This window comes from Pyxicephalus adspersus, chromosome 3, assembly GCF_032062135.1.
Source record: "Pyxicephalus adspersus chromosome 3, UCB_Pads_2.0, whole genome shotgun sequence".
Lineage (NCBI taxonomy): Eukaryota > Metazoa > Chordata > Amphibia > Anura > Pyxicephalidae > Pyxicephalus > Pyxicephalus adspersus.
This window is the reverse complement of record NC_092860.1, coordinates 16,851,769-16,869,693: the sequence shown is the minus strand read 5'-3', so window position 1 is coordinate 16,869,693 and position 17,925 is coordinate 16,851,769. Positions and strand designations below refer to the sequence as shown.

Genomic DNA, 17,925 nt, shown 5'->3' with positions numbered 1-17,925 from the left:
TAACAATATTAATGGTGATAATAATTGCTGGATTATTTTTTTTCCCTTGTATATTATAAAATGATTGCCGAATGTGAATGGTTATTATGGGCATCAATCTTTTTTATTTATTACACTTTTCATAAATTGTAGCCAGAAAGCCCTGGCACTCCTCTCTCCCCTGGCAATAAGCACCGGTTCCTAGTATCCATCCATCTGAGGGTTTTTGCCCTTGACAGAAGTGCATTGAGGTTAGCAGCAGAGATAATTACAAGTTAAAAGAGAGTTCTATTTGTTCTTCTTTCTCCCATTTGTTTTCCCTTTTTTGGAAATTTTAAAAAAAGTTTAAGATTATTAGTTGGACCAGTCGTTGTCTATACCTCCCAGGTCTTCAGGGAGCCCCTTCTATAATTACTATATCTACAGTTCATAGTACTTTAGATTGGTGGTCAGTGGGAAGAATATTACAGATAGCCATAAACATCATTGGTGTTACTTAATCTGACTTGAGCGGCACAAACTGGCCATTGCTCAAGGAACCCCTAGTAACCTCTGGAGGAACCCTGGTTGAGAAAAAACTATGGAAAGTATTACTGCAGAGGATCTTTTTTAAAGTCCTTATTGCAGGACAGGTTAAATACCTGATGACCTCATGAGGCTGTCTGTCCAATTATTTTTTCTTGGACATGACCCTCTTGTTAGTGCAATGAAACCACTGTAGCTTTACCAAATGCTTGGACTACATTGGTACATGAGGAGATGAGAAGTGAATGGGCTTTGAATATTGTTCTGTGAGTGTGCTTTCAACCTGCATGTCTGTTTGGGCTGGGGTCAAAACCTACTGAGATCCACCCTGTGAAACCCAACCAGTAGAGCCTACTCTGTTGAATTCTCTGTACTAGTGGCTGCCTAAGGCTGCGGACACACGTGCAATAGTTGTCGTTAGAAAATGAACGACTAACGACAGATCAACGATTATTCATGATTATTTCGTGATTCTGTACACGCTGAAACGATACGATCGTTCAAATATAATCCAGCAATAATGTACACACACTAGATAGGATCATTTGAAGGATGCAGAAAGTGACTTGTACCACAGAACCATCCACGATCACTGAACGACCGTACACAACGCAACGTTCGTTGCCCACAGAGATCTTCCAGGACGGTCGTTCGTATCCAGCGACATTCCTTGTTTATCGGCATAGTTGGCCAGTCGTTGTGCACGTTTTTTGTTAATGATTATCGGATAATCAATTGTTAATCACTCATTTCCAACAACAATTATTGAATTATTGCACATGTGTACGTAACCTAAGGAAAAGCCTATCTTAAAAAAATATAAACTCTAAAAAAATAAAGATATATTTATAATATAAATATATAATATATTACATAAACTAAAACAAAATACAGCTTTTAATCACATTTTAAAGTTCCTGGGTAATTAAAAGACTACAAATGAAAAGGAGCCTAGAGATTTTCTTTACCTTGTGTGGCAATGTAGTGCCGAGGACGATGGTAACCCTGCATAAGAAGAAGGAATAGCAATATTTAGACCAAAGTACGGTGAAATCCAACATGCTTCCAGGGAAATTATGCAACTTACATCTACGTAGTTGGCATTTATATAATCAGAATGCGGGTCTCCATCTATCAGCTGCAGTCGCACCCGGGAATGGTCATCTGAGGGAAAGACATAAAGATGTCACAATAAGGTCAACTGCAAATTGACAGCCAGGAATCAGCGACGCTCTCTGTCATTTGCGGTTCACTGACAATGACACATGTCACCATTGGCAAAGTTACTAACAAAGTCAGTGACAAAGTCACAGGCGTTACGATTGAAACAAACTTTGAAAATTACAGATACTTACTAAGTGGAGAACTGATGGGTAACAGAGGTCGGAATATAAAGGGCTAAACATGATTTATATACAGTGCTAATTTCACTCAATTTCACTTTCCTACAATTTTTGTAATTGAATTTAATGTGAAATATATTGGGTATATTTTGGGTAAATGTTAGTTGATTCCTGGGTGAAATTTATTGATAAACAGACTCTGAAAAGTGTAGTTAAGAAAAAGTATAAAGGATTAAAGCCAACACAGATTAACTGCTCTACAGTGCATGTAGCTCCAGAGTTTAGTGAAGACTTGTTTTAAAGGATAATTACTTGTAATTATAGATGTAGATATTTATATGTCCATAGTCCTGCCACAGTTCTATTTTTGACTCCTACATAAGCTTTCTACACGCACCCTATTTCATTAAGTGCTGGGATTGAAGAAAAATACCTGCTATGTCTCAGTATATGGACGCATATGAGTCACCACATGTGACCATGAGGTTTAGTGGTTGACTGTTTAGGTACCCAGTGCTGTCACATGACTGGTGCAGGCTTTAGTTTCAAGCACAGGGGTATTTTCTGTCTATCCATGTCTATCTATTCCCAAGACTGAACAGATAGACATGGGTGTGGGAGAAGGGCAGCCATTAGGGAAGCCATTAAAGAGAACCTGTTGCCTTACTCTGTATCCGCAATGCACAGTTTCACGCCACAAAGTAAAATCATTATTTTACACATATGATATTGTAAGGCACTGTCTGATACAGAGAGACAATTCATTTTGTAAATGCACTAGGTGTGGATTTTAAGCCTGTTCCCTTTTGTTTGCACAGGCTTTTAAAGTATTCAAGCAAGGTTAAATGAAATGTTTATGTTTTAATGGCAGTTTCATGGTTATTCTACAGAGACCTTCATTTAAGTGGAATGTTTGTAAAGATATCATGTTTCTTAGTGATATTAATGTTAACACCAGGTAACTAAAGATTGTGTGTAACCCCCACCCCAGGGACAGTGGGGAATTCACCCAGAAAAATATGGGTGATAAATACTAATTCAATATTAACTTTACAAAGTCATGACTTTACCTTTCAATATCTGATCTGTCAAAAGGTTGGGTAAAAGAAACAACAACCCAATTGAACCTTTATTTTAAATTAACTAAATATTTTGCAGGTGTATTTAATAAAAAAAAAGTAGAAAAACTCATTTTGCCAACATGCTGCAGAGAAGGCCCCTTACTCCCTGTGTTGAAGCAGTGATATCTCTGCAGAGCTCAGACACACACCATAATAAAACAAAGCAGGAGCTAGAGGTTCAAAATTGAAGTTTATGACAATAGAGCTAGGGGGATCAAAATTGATGTTTTGGCAATAGGGCTAGGGGATCAAAACTGATGTCTATGACAATAAATGGTAGATCATCCTTTGAGGGAAATTAGACCAAAGAATTGAGGAGAGAATAGAATAAAAGATAGAGTTAAAACATGATTTATTTTATTTTTTTCATGTTGGATGCTAGGTTAGCTTTGGTTTTTTTAGATATATTATCAGATAAGAAAACCTAGAAAACCTTATGGGTGGAGATAGCAAGTATGGAGATAATTCTCTGTAAATTAGAAGAAAATACATAATTAATTTGAACAATAAGAAATAGACCCATGCCAACCCAAGAGAGGCACATATACATGGGGTGTACATGTATGTGTTTGCATTTATGAATGGTAATAATAGAAGTGATTGAATCTAAGGGTTAATTTCCTAAGAATTACTATTTGTCTTCAGTCTCATGGAAGCTCCTTATTAGCTTCTACAGAAAAGTTTGATCCCTCTTGTCCTCCTTTAGGCTGCCCTTCCCTTGTTGTGCTGATTTTATTAGGTGAAGTTTGGTTTCCAGCGCATAAGAAAAATGTGGAAAAACAAAATTTGGGTGTAAGAGTGTAAACCTTTTATGAATGTTGGTGATTTGTGGTTTCTTGGTTCTCCTGAAGAAGCAGACTATTAGGTTTGCGAAACACGTCAACAGATATTATGCTTGGAGACACTTAAATCATGCGGCTGTAAAACAGTTTATTCCACTGTTAACTGTATGTGATAATATATAACATTGTGTTTTTTTAATATGATGGTTTGTTTATTTAATAAAGTTTTCTGACATGATTTAAAAATTGTGGTGTGTATACGACATGCTTAAAAAGTCCCTATAATTAAAAATATATGGAAAGGAAGTTATTCTGTCTAGATTTGGGATGTGGCAACCACATTAGATGATATGGCCAAATAGGAAGATAATGGAATTATTCTGTTGATCAAAGCTAGAGTTCTCCAATCAGCAAGGAGCATGACATTTGCTAATTGCAGCATTTATAGGTCTAACTCAGTAGGCGGTGTGTTATATCTCTGCAAAGAGACCACTGCTTCCAAAAAGAACAAGGGACCTTCTCTGCAGAATGCTGGAAATGGAACGTCTTTTCTACTTAGGCCATTGCTGCTTTCTCAAGGAAATTAACTGTATAGATTAGAACAGCACCTAGTTTCTATTAACCTAAATTTAAACCTAAATTATTAAACTAAAATTTAATGAAATGTGATATTCCATGTGGATCTTTTCACCTTACACATGCACTGGGTGAAGAGGGGGTGTTGATGAAAAGGTCTGATAAGTTAAAGACAATCACCATCCTGCCTGCTAGCGTCAAACTCACAGGAGATAATGTTCCCATATCTGTTCTTGTTGCGGTTCTCATCCTCCTTTGCAGTATCCCAGGATGCCGTCTGGCCTTCGGGCAGTGCCTGCAAAGAAATAAAGACAGTTTTGTTTAGTTTTTCTATATGGGTGATAAATTTAGTTTACCCACCCTATCTCTAGGTGCATTCTTGCAAGGCATAGACAACAAAAGCAATACAGAAATGTTCAAGGTTAGTGTCTACAACTCAAACATATTTTTATTTTACTTATATAGATACTTGTACACTTATATTAAGTTTGTAAAACATGTAGTTGTTTGATGTTCTTCTGTTGCAGAATGTGTTTACTTGCTTCCTCTATCTATGCGCAGGAGGATACAACTGATGCCCGGAGAACATTGGGTTAGCATGGTATATTGCAACATCTGACACAGTATTCCTTGGTGTCTAGGAATGGCGGCACCTTAGTACGAGTCTAGAAGTGGCACTGCCTACCATCAACTTCTAAATGAGATATGAAAAGTAATGGAAACTCATGTATATGCTTTTTGTAGTGGATCTGGGGTCACCACATGCTACAGGCTCTGTTCTTCTTTGTACTTCTCATACATATTCCTGGTGAGATTATCTGTGCTTTGTTAACAGATGTAGCCAGCAGCTTCACTGCCTGCTAAAAGAAACCTACACTCTTGAAGTATGGAGTTTCCCACTGCTGGTTCCCCTTCTGAAAATTCTTGTTTCGTTGCTGACTTATTGATCCATTGCCTTCAGTAATTTACAGTCCAAATAAACTAAAATTTTAGGTTAGATTTATGTATTCCAGATGCATGAAAACAAAAGGCGTTCATTGTTTTACTGCCTGTGTAAAAGACTGTCACCTGCCACCTGTATGGAAAGACCTTTGCCCTCTGTGTAGAAGCAGCGGTTGTCTCTGTAGGGGTACAAAATTCCCCCTGCTAAGTCAAAGCTAGGACTCTCCAATCAGCCGGAGGTATGAGCTTTGCTGATCTTAGAACTATTGGTTTGATTCAACGGAGAACCTCTGCAAAAAGGCCGCTGCTTCCATGCAGAGAACAAGGTCCTTCTTTATATAATGCTGCCATGGGACAAGCTTCTCTACTTGGCCATGCTTTTGCACAACTTTGGAAAATGAAATATATCTCCTGCAAATAGGCAGAGGTCGGGTTGGAAAAGCATTGTCTTTTGTAATCAGTCAGAACCCTTTCAAACTTTCTGTCTACCATATACAGTGCTCTCAGGACATGTACCAACTATTCTGTTAGTGAAAGACCTGTATTTGACAAATCCCAACACCTCTTGGTTCTTACTCCTTTAACACCACTGTTGGGTATATAATAATGGCCTCCTGGACCTCCTTTATCTAAGGTTGAAGTATAGAATCCATTGGTTGTGATACTGTGATTGTTCCAAGCAAAAATACTTGGCTTATGTGCACCATGTAATAACCCCTGAAAGAAGCTGCTATATGACCGCGAAATGCGTTGCGTAAAATATTCATGTTTCGTGTTCATCTATATACAAATGTGAATTGATGATTGTACTAGGATCTCAATCGGATATACTAAGAATGTTTTATGTGTTGTAATTTGGCAAAATGTATATGTTTTTTTGGATAAAATGTAATTAAAATATATTGTTTTTAATCAACACAAGATTTGTGTGACCATTACTTGATTGAGGATATGTGCCTTTAAAATCCAACACGGAATCAACTCTATGTGGTATCTTTGGTCCTCTTTGAAAACAATTTACTGACCCATTTTCCTGGTTTACCTGCTTGTCGTGGGACAATGCCTTTAAGAGTTTAAGCCAAAGAGAGCCATAGATCTAACTTTTTCAGAAGCTGGTCAACAATTATCATCTCTTTAGGTTTCCAGAAGAGAAATATGGAGCTAACCCCAAATAAAATGCCCTATGTCTGGGCTCAATCCCTTCTGACTCAATGGCCCAGGGCCAGCATGAAGATTAGGTATATAAAAGTTATGCCAGAAAGTCTGATCTGCATACTCAGTAAAAAGTAGTGAATATACTTGATCAGCATGGCAACTATTCAACAAACATCTTTAAGAAAGACAGGTCAGCGATGGCCTTTCCGCTGTTCTGCAGTGCTGGTTTCTTTAAAATATTCTGTGTGCCATCCGTCTACGCGACTGCTAAGTAGTTAACAGGTGCCTTTGAGAAGAAGACAAGGCCTTGCCGAGCACGCTTTGTGTTTATTGCGGAGGATTTTTTTATATCAGGATAGACAGGTAATGAGCGGTTAATTGGGAACACCGCTTTGATCAGAGGTCTATTTGCCTTTAAAGGATCCAGCATCCTAATAGCAGTTAATCTCCAAGCAGAGCCGCCGTGAGCAGTAACAGCTCATTTCCATCCCACTTCAAAGCAGCCGAGGGGAAAACAGACAGTATTATCAAACAGCGGGGTCTTGGAGGGGGGCTTTTGTCGGCTCCTACTTTATAAATATGTCATCAGAAATTTCAGAGCTGAGGATTCTTTTCCTTGTTAGCACCGTGTTACCACTGTATCTGTGTCCATTCTATTTATTCCCCTTCTAGCAAATCATGCCTTATTTTAGGGCCTCCCCATCCAACACAATATTAAAAAGCCACTCTTAGTTCTCTGACTTTATTTCAACTGGACCTACCTCTGGCTTGATTTTTGCCTTGGTGAAAATGATGCATCATCCTCTCTGCAGCCTCTCGGCACACTCACTTTGCATACCCCAGAAAGCCTTTATAAACCTGACAACAGGGTGCTAGGTGCAAGAACCAGAAAAGTCAGCTAGCTTTCAATGGTGCCGAAAGGAAAAATGGCAGTGCAGGATGGAATGTGCAGCAACTTTTATTTGGTCCCTTTTGGTCTGTATAAAAAGACAATTAAAAGTCTTTTGTTTATAACTTTTTGATATCTTTAAAAAGTATCTTTGGATTATCTTTTGTGAGCTGATTGTGACCCTCTGCTTATGCTGAATAGGATTAATGACCGTGTTCTTAGCTATATTTAAGGACTTTGGACCCATGCTCCTCCATGTTACAGACAGTAGGACAGGAGTCTGTATCTATAGCCTCATCTTTTATATGTTGTCTGGACATTGAAGGGTGAGTTTGTGTTGAAAAGTCCAACTACTACTTCCAGTGATCTCAGGGCAATAAAGCCCTGCCCCCTTCACTGGATCTATAGGAGAACAGTGTATAGAATTATTGCACAGGGATAACCCAATGAGAGAGAGTTGAACTATCAGGGAAGACCTGAGCCTGTCTTGGCCTATAAATTGGTTCAGGAAACCAATTTATAGGCCAATAGACAATGGGTTCAGGAAACTTTGTTTTAATATGCTATCTGACCAAAAAAAAGTCAATTCTTAATTCCTTCCGGAGTTGCATTAATTTTCTGCCAAGATCTTGTATTGATGATGGGAGAACTGAACTGCTACATAAAGTCTCCTCCAGCACATCCCAAAGATTTGTGTGATGTGTGACAAAGATGTCTCATGTTCCCTGATTTACTCTTTCAAAATCTCAGTATGATGAATCCTCGCATTGTCATTTTGGAATATGCTGTGCCATCAGGGAATTAAAAATCCATTGATAGATAAACCTAATCAATCAGTATAATCATGTAGCAACCCCAGATCATAACACGTGGGCTTAGGGACTTTTTTTCCAGGCAGTATATAAGGTCAATTGCTATATACAGTATGTTTTTCATAAATTTGCAGGAAGATATTTTTTACCTTAATAATGATGTCATTAGCCCGTTGTCTTCTAGTGAACAATGTGAACTGTGAATGTTTTGACAGGCTAGTTTAAACAGAACTAGTCAAAAAATCTATAATAATTCAAATCTCCAATCCTGAACTTTTATAAAAGTTAAGCCTTACTTCTAAAGGGGGTATTGATTCATGAATATTTACTTGTATTCTCTTCTTGTTGTGTCAGACTGAGTGTCAGGCTGTTAGTTTGCTTTTAGATCTCCTATCTGTGCTCATAAATGACCATTTAAAACTACCTTACAGACATGCCTTCAATATTACATGATAGCAAACAAAATACTTTGTTAAAAAACAGTTATACCCTTATATAACAGGCATGAGAACAAGGAAGAAAAGAGAAGTGATGGGAAACCTTACTGAAAAAGGAAGAGTTGGAAACGTGGATGATGCCATATTCATGTTTCCTTTCGAAAATTCTATCCAAGATTGAAATAGATATTACTGACATTTGACTGATTTTTCTGATCTGAATACTTGTTAAAGGTCTGTAATTTAATTAAAGTAAGTATTAAAGCCAATGGATCTTACAACAGCTGTCAATACTGATAGCTATTAGATTTTTTTTATTTTAAAGAGGAAGTGCTTTTGCTTCCCAAATGAACAGTTTTACAAATAGTTTATAAAAATCTGAATACTTACCTCTCTGGCGGGTGGTGAGCCTAAACTCTAAGAGCCTCTAGTAAGACTTTCAGTGTCCAACACGTGGGAGCAATAAATGCCTAATTACCCTTCGTATGCTGTGATTCTAACTACAGGTAGCCCTCCAATGAAAGGCACAATAGTGATCTAGGATTCTGGTGGTGAATCATTGAGTGCATAGGGGGGACCAAGCATCTGACATTCAAATGTGATAAATGTGAAGACTACTGTAGAATATATCTCCAGAAATCAACATTCAGACATGCCCCCAGATAGATAGGTAAATATAAACAATATAACGGAGACACTTAATTGGTTCTCTCTATACGCTGGCTTCTTTTTGCACACTTGTCATTTTTTTCTTTCTGATGTTGCCGTTCTTGACTCTTATACGTCCCTGTATTTAAAGTGGAATATATGTTATGCATCATAGCACTGAACTCTTTCCATTTCCAGCCTATAAAAAATGTAAGAAGACTGCGGTTGTATATCTAATACTTAAAGTGTGTCCAATCAGATAAGAGGGATATTCTCAGTTATTTAGCATGTACGATGGCTTCAAATAGTTCTAAAATTATGCAAATCACTTTATCTGCGATTAGCTGGAGGCTGCAGCTATTTCAAAGACTTGTGATCGCATAAATCCTCAGAGGAATACAGCAAGCAACTGAGCTGCCAAAGAAGATGTCAACAATAAAATGGCGTCTTAATCTAAGGGAGACCAGTGAAAAGAACAGCCATGGATGTGAAACTAAGGCAACTGGACTTGACCTGGCCATGATGGCTAAAGCTGTAGACTCATTTGTTTCAAAGGCTAGCTGGATGCTCAGTCTCCTTTCATCCCAGAAGGGTCTTTTTAAACCAAAGGCTTTAGATTATTTGCTAGGAAAACATATTATTGGATAGTAACATAAGTGAAAAAAAGAAAATAGCCCATCAAGCTGTTTTTACATCTTCTAAAGGTAGCTGAGAATTGATTGTTTCAAAGTAATATCTTGCTGGAAAAATCTAAGGATTTGTTTGTCGCAAAGGCATTGACTTTTCTTAGGACTGGTCTGATGGCTTTGAACCACAGAGGCATTATAGAGAACTAAGAATACTCTATGATGTTCACCATGAAAGCAGACGCCATAACAAATATTTGGGAGTGTAAATATTTGTGATGGAGCCATATTTCAAGCATTGAAATCCAATTCCAGTTGTGCCCCACCATTTTCCATCTTTATCATTTTCTTTTACTAGGCCAAAGACGCAACCCATAAGGGTCTATTTCTCCGTAATGGGGAGTAGTTGTCATGTTTTTTCCTTACATTTTTAATTTATGCTTCCAAAAGTTCTTGAAATACTTTTATTGTTCTAGCAATCTAAATATAGATTACCTAGAATACAGCAACATTTTTTCAGCTATGAGCTTTGATCGAAATATTGCTTTTCTGGTGAAAATACATTTGAGTGGATAGGAAAGGTGAAATGTTTTTGGTGGTTTAAAGTTCAAGTGGACTTGGATTGGATTTTAAAATTGGATTCTAAAAAAAATATTTTTTAAACTGGCTGCCCAGGGTCAAGTACTGCGTTCGGAAAAAAAGGCCACCTACCCCAACATACCCAAATTACCAGGATTAACAGAGAGCTGGATCAGCAAAGGGAAGTATAGGGGAAGGGGGTATTAGGAGAACCTATTATTCTGTCTTGAATGAATTGATATATTCCTCTGATATGATCACCAGAGATTCACCAAGGATTCAACAACAGAAATGTAGTAATTAAAATATGGAATTGTGAATGAGTAGAATAGATTTTAAACATTGCAATATTGATTTAAACTGTGTTAGTGCTAAAACACATTATACAAGTGTACATTTTAATTTCCCTTTAAACAGAAATGTGCCTGCTTATGGCCACCAGCTCAGTTATTTCTAAAGTTACATATTTGCTTTGACAATTCCATTCTGCTGTTCTTACTTTATAGGGTTTGTAAGTGTTGCAGTTCTCCAGCCTTATCAGTTTTATTAAGAATCGTTGCAGTTTATATGTTCAGAGTATCAGCCGACAATACAGTGCGTTGGATATATCACGTTGCTATACTTATAGCCTTATTTAAACATTCTCCATATGGCCTTCATGTCTGTTCTTATTTATTTTCCCGCTGTCTGTTTTTATCTACACTGTTGTATTGAAATTAGTACTTGCTATCCTAGAAATTCAAATTTATTTACATTATTGATTTTTACTTATCTGCTCTTTTTTATTAGAGTAAACATTGCATTAAGTCCTGCTTTGTTGACACTTGAACTAATCTGCACTTGTTTTATTGAAAATCACATTAATTTAAGCTAGGTTAATGGAATGGGCTCTTATCAGTTTCTTTCTCTTACAACACACATTTGTTTGACTTTTCCAGTCTGATTCACAGAAAGCAATACACACACTGCTGCCATCAAGTTACAATCCTCAAGTATCTTTCTATATCCATTGAGGACAAGCCTAATACAGCAGGAGGGCAAAATGTAAATCTGTGATGCATATAATCAACTGCCACATAGACTGAGGTCATATGATCTCTCACTATTGCTAAAAACCCAATTTTGTTGTTGGATGAACATTTTTATTAAGCACACTCATTAAAGAAAAAAGTAAATTTTTACATGTTCCACCAACCATGCTACCAATCCTCACCCTGTTGAAAAGTTACATTGGCTGAGAATCTTCATGGTATGGTGCCAGGTGTACCACCCCTCCCTTCCATACCACTAAGTTGTGGTTCCTCTCAGTCCCAAGTGTCCAAAGAAATCAGAAGGAGGAGGTAGGAGATGGAACCAAAAAATGCAGCGGGGGACCAAGCATCCGATGTAACCACAACTTAAGATTCTTAAGCATCTTATCGGGCTTATCTTTCAAACACTGCAAAGATCAAAAGCACAATTTGTGGAACATTAATTAGTAACTCTTTTCTTTGTAAAGAATGCTTAATTTAATTAATTTCATTTTTTTCACTTTAAAGTAAACCTGTGCTGAGAATTTACATGCAGCGGTCATAGCTGACCCCACTTCAAAAATGCTGGCTCGCTGATTGCCATGCTGATTCAATTACTTTTATGCTTTCCGAGGCACTGATCTGGAGCAAGTAATCAGATCCAAGACTCTTACTGTTTACTGTGTTTGCTTGTTCCGGGTCAGTAACTCAAAACGTATTTAAGGCGCAAAGAGTTCTAGCAATAGCATTTTTAAAAGGTAATTAGAATTGGCTGTCTCCATATTTTTCTCAGTATAAGAAAATCTAAACTTATTTTCTACCTAAAGGAAATTTACAACACTTGATGAAAAAAACTGAATCACACGTTTTATAAACTTTTAACTGTCTAAAAAGTATCATAAGGGCAGGTACATACAATACCTGGCTATAACCTTTGGGGCACCACCAGTATAGTTTAGTGTAAAAAAAAAAAAAAGAAAGATTTGCTAAATATGATTTGAAAACGTATTAATCTACATAATCTGTTATGTTATTACAAATTACCTTTCATCATTTTTTTTCAAACGTATCCAATATTTTAAAAGGCTCTTTCTTTAAATATGTTAAACTGGAGGTATTCAGTACCTATGCTAAAATATCATTTTCTACTTATATGATTGGCTTACTGCCTTTCCCAAAAGTCTACATAGTGAGATAGAAGTTACATTTGAAGAGTCCCCTCTAATAGGAGTTTCATTTCTGGTATTTTTCATTTCTGATACTTTTTATGGGTATGGGAAAATGCAGAAAAGCAATGCAGAAACTGCAGCTCTTCTCAATGTACAGATGATAATAAAAGCTAACCAAGCACTCTGGAAAAGGGTATGGCAAAACAAACAGCAGTTTCCTGCTGAATACATTCCTTGCAATATATATATAGTTTACCTGGAATGGTTTACTACAGGCGTTAGTAAGATTTTTTTTTCCTTTTTTTCCTTTTCCTTTCTCCAGTTTTATAGGATATCCCTACGAGAAATGACAAATGTGAAGCATGCTTCAAAACGAGATGGGATCCACTCATCCATCTGGTCTTATTATCTGCAGGCGGCTGCGGCAAAGACATCCATACGTAGGGTCAAATTGACAAATAATTCCGGAGCAATCAAAGAACAATCTTGCTGGGTATGCAGGGAAAACGTGTAAGTGGACAAACTGAGCATTAACTGAAGTGCCAACATACAAGCTATGAGCATGAAATGATAATATGAATTAAGGTGGCCACAGACCTAAGATGACTATTTCCTGATCCTGCCAGTCTCTAAACACCTTCAAAACTGTCTACCCAGATCTCTCGGATCGAAAGGGGAAAGATGGGTTCAAGAACCTACTCCAATTACTATTGTTTTCCTGAAACAAGCTGATGCTGGAGGTGTCTGTATTCTCCTGCCATCTCTATTCACAAAGGGATGAATGCTAGGATGAGCTGAGTTTTTATGTTTGTGCCTGAAGCTTCACCTAAAGACATCTTCACACAATCAGACAGATCCTGCACATCCTTGGGGGTCTCATGGCCAGCTTTAGACTGTGTGTTCATAGACATATATTGTTTATCCAGAACTTTTTTCTACATTTTGGTTGAAACAGGTAAGGGTTAATACCCCTGTCAATTTTATTTCCCATTTCTTTGCCCGAGTAAAAGTAACTTTCTGCAAAGTGAGGGAAATAGGCCTCAAAACGGGTGTCCGAAGATTTATTCCAACTTCTGATTTTAGTAACAACTGTTACCTTTTATATTTCCAATCTTCTTCTGTCTTGGTGAAAATGGTCAAATATGAAATAATGATAACCCACATTGCAGCTTTGACAGCAAAAACCTCTGGCCAAAATAAAACTACAACGATTTTATGTAGCATTCAACTCAAATGCTAAAAATCTATTTGCCTTGACCAGAGAAGTTATGCAATGTATGCAATGCAATGCATCTGTTCCTTTTGGGGAGGCTGCTTATCAGTTTTTGTTCAATGAGTACAAAGAAAAAGGGAATCTCTTATGTAGGGCCACTGGGGACAAGTTCTTTTTTTATCACTAACCAAATGCTTTTACTGTCGTCAATAGTCAATGTTAGATTCATCCTGAAGAAGACAACTATAAATGTAGTGATTTCCATTCAGAAGAAGACAACTGTAGAAGATTAAGAATGCAATGTTCTTTTTGGGGAGACTGCCATCACTTGCAATTCCAAAGACCAGAGAGAAGATAAAGGGAATCTCCCGAATAGGGCCACTGGTGGCAAGGTATTACTTTTTTGTCCTCCAGAATTTTCCTATTGTTGTCTATTACCGTAGGTTCAAATCTAGATTTATATAGAAGACACCTCTAACCATAAGGATTTTACCAGCTGGTAGCTATGTGCAGAAGAAGAATGGAATGTTCCAATTGGGAAGATTGCCATCACTCATTGTTCCAAAAACAAGAGAGGTGAAGGTAAGCTCCCAATTAGGGCCACTGTGGACAAGTTTTATTTTTTCCCTCTAGCACAATTGTATTGCACTCTGTGATCAAAATTTCAAGTCTAGATTCATTCAGAAAACACCTGTCACAATATTTCAGGGATAGGGATGTGCAGAAGATCAAGAATGCAATATTCCCCCTGGGGAGAACGTAGGGCCACAGTGGAGAAGTTCTAACATTTTTTCCAAGAATGTCTTTATTGCCGTCTATTGTCACAAGTTTGAATCTGGATCCATTCTGAAGAAGACAACTGTAGGGATTTCACCAAATGGTAGCAATGTGCACAAGAAGAATGCAATGCTCACTTTGGGGAGACTCTCATCACTTTTTGTTCCTAAGACAAGAGAAGAGGGGAAAGGAATCTCCTAACTAGAGCCACTGGAGACAAGTTCTTACTTTTTTTCTCCATACCTAAAAGCTTTTATTGCTGTCTATGGCCTCATGTTTAATTCTAGATCCATTCAGCGGAGGCATCTTTAAATGTAGGTAATTATGTGCTGAGGAATAAGAATGCAATTTTTCCTTTGGGAAGACTGGCCTCACTCTCTATTCCAAAGACCAGGAAGGAGAAAAGGGAATATCCTAGTTTGGGTCTCTGGGGACAAGCTCTTTTTTTGTCCCTCTTATAGAATGCTTTTATTGCCGTCTATGGTCAAAAATTCAATTGTAGATCACCAGCCTGGCTTTGATGTGTAGTAGGGATTTGTAAATGTCAAGAAAGCCTGAATACTATTACAAACTCTTTACCAGGTTAAACAGTTTCCATATATGTATTTCACTTGTATTACCGTGCATTTGGCTGTTTGTTTGGAGTTCATCTTTAGGTTAAACATAATAATGTTTGATTGGAGATAATCTTCAAAGATGAGCTCCAGGCAAACTGCTAAACGCACTTTTGAAAAATATGTGAACTGTATTATCTTCCAGAATATTTATTCTTGAGTTCTGTCAACCTTGTGAGACAAAAATTATGCAAGACAGCTCAAGCCGATCTTACACTCCTTTTCAGTTTTAACTGCAGCTTAGCTGTAAAGTGCAAGAATGTCTGTGATTGATAATAAGTATTTGCAAAAGAGATAGGTGGACCCCTACATACAAAATAATGGAGTCTGATTGGCTCATTGTACTGCCCCTCACTTTGTGGACGGGATGCAAATATAAAGACAAATTTGAGTTTATCTTTATGTAAAGTTATTCTGTTTTTTTTTTTTTAGTGTATTGAATTTGACTACGTTGAGTTCAGCTTTAAGCAGAATGGGGCTCTGTTACTGTCAGCTGCCCCCAGCAAAATAACTGATACAGTTTTGTCATAATAAAATGTTTGGGATGATAGGAATCGAAAACACTTCACAAGAGGCAGACCCGAGATGGGCCCCCACCATTCATTATTACATTCATGATTTTTGACACAGAAGAAGAATGTCACTGATCTTCTTGTAGCCTTGGCCGCACAGAATTCATGACATATATTTAAGGCCCAGTAATAAAGATGTCTGCAAGCTGTGTGAACGCCACAAACACAGCATAAGCAATCATGGTTTCCTAAGCCCGGTTTCCTTGACAACAAATAGAATTCGGGCAGCGAATAAATGCAGCTGAAGCCTCTGAATCGTCTCTGAATGTAAGCAAAGAAACGCGCGGTTTGTGCTGACTTTCCCCCCATTAATTCCCTCAATATCTCCAAATAGAAGCTCTGGTGAGAGGACCAACTGATGCATATTTATAAAGTTATTCTGTAATGCCGAGTTACTGGGGGAAGAAAGCTGCGGAAATAAGACGGGAAGGAGGGGTGACTGTGATAAAAAAAGAAGGAATGGGGAAAAAAAGAAAGGCTGAAGAGAGGTGATATGAGAGGGCTGGAAAGATGCTCATGAAATAGGTACCATGGCTCTGTGGGTGAGGATGATGAGCTGTTGTAAACCAAAGCAACCAATCATTTCCCTCCTATCATCACTTTAGTATATCTAGAGATGTAAGTTCTGGTTGGTTGCTCTGGGACATTGCACTACAGGCCATAAAAGTACAAAAAAGAAGGGTACAATAGAGAAAGACAGCATGCAATCACTCATTACAGATAAATACAGTGGTCTCCAATCTCTGCTGGAGGTCATACAGCAGAAGGCACCATGCTTTATATTGTTTGGTCCTGCCCAGTCATTCAGACTTTCTGGACAGATGTGAGGGCCATCATTCAAAGTTTTATTGACTCTGATGCTCCTGCCTTTTTCCTTCTTTTCAATAGCTCACTGCTTGTGGCACCTAGGGCATGCATTCCTATACATTGGAACTCTCCCATCTGCCTTTCCATTGGTCTATAGTTTAGAGGTGTTAAAGAAATAATGTTGACAGAGGATCTAAACTTAACTCAACCTGGTTCTATTGGAAAAGGTCGTTGGACATCACTTCTCTCCCCATCCTAACTCATACTGGAATACTTAAGGACCGTCTCCTCGTTCTCCTTCCATATACATCTGGGCTGTTGGCTTGAGGGCCAAGAAACTATAAAACTTGTTTTAGTACTATGACTTTGCACTCTCTCTATTCTGACTCCTTGTTATGCTATGAAGTATTGTTTAGCCATTGACATTTTATTTCTGTTGTCATATGTCTGATTTCTCTTTTTGTTTTTCTTTCTACCTATTTTACTTTATATTGATATTAAAAATTGATATTTTTATGTTATATTGATATTGTTATATTGATATGATTATATTACTTGTACATCCCTATATACCCTATAAATATAAAGAATGTTGTAAAAATAACTGCCACTTACATTTCATCTGTCATCAGGAATACTAACCTCAGCACTTAAAGCTGATTGCTGACTGGCTACGTTAGAATACTGCATTTTGCCATAGAAGTGGCATTGGATAGAGAAATATCAATTGCAGTCTTGTTCTTTGGAAAAGAAAGTCATGTTAAATAATCCAAAGCCAACTTGGAGAATAATGTAATTTATTTGTAAAGATGTGTATGATTAGCATAAATATATACAAAATGTTCCATAGAGCAGAGGTCCCCAACACCCGCTCCGGTCATCTAACAGATGGTCCGCGAGAGCACAGAGACCAGCAGTGGTTCGTGGCTCAGCGGGGTCATGACCAGAGTAGCTCGTACCTTCTAGCCTATCTCTTACCACCACCTCCGCCGACCCCCACCTGCTTACCAACAACTCCCCCACCATTAAATACACAAACAGCAATGTTGGACTCAATTGGCAAGCAACCGTTTATTAACCAACATTAAATAAATTACCTATTCAAGTAAAAAACAAACAAATATCCAATAATAAATAAATGTCAAAATAAATAAATTAATTTTACACTTTTAATATGCAAGCATACATTAACGTAACATTACATAACACCTCATTAAATATAACCTAATTAACCACCTGGGAGTTTCACTGAGGTCTAGATTTCTGTACCAAAAGCGGTACACTGTTTTTCATGAAATTTTTTTTTTAAATTGTAGACCTGTAACTTACAGAAATATATCCGAACAAGG

At 37.5% G+C, this 17,925-nt stretch overlaps 1 protein-coding gene across 1 annotated transcript in view; it reads right to left on the bottom strand.

The window, feature by feature from the left end:
• Positions 1-17,925, bottom strand: part of PTPRT (protein tyrosine phosphatase receptor type T) — a gene marked incomplete in the record, with an annotated part of 259,610 nt that overhangs the window by 27,194 nt on the left and 214,491 nt on the right. Inside the window, 3 exon segments of the mRNA XM_072403721.1 lie at positions 1,473-1,509; positions 1,592-1,668; positions 4,534-4,621. Coding sequence (XP_072259822.1) covers positions 1,473-1,509; positions 1,592-1,668; positions 4,534-4,621 — 202 coding nt within the window.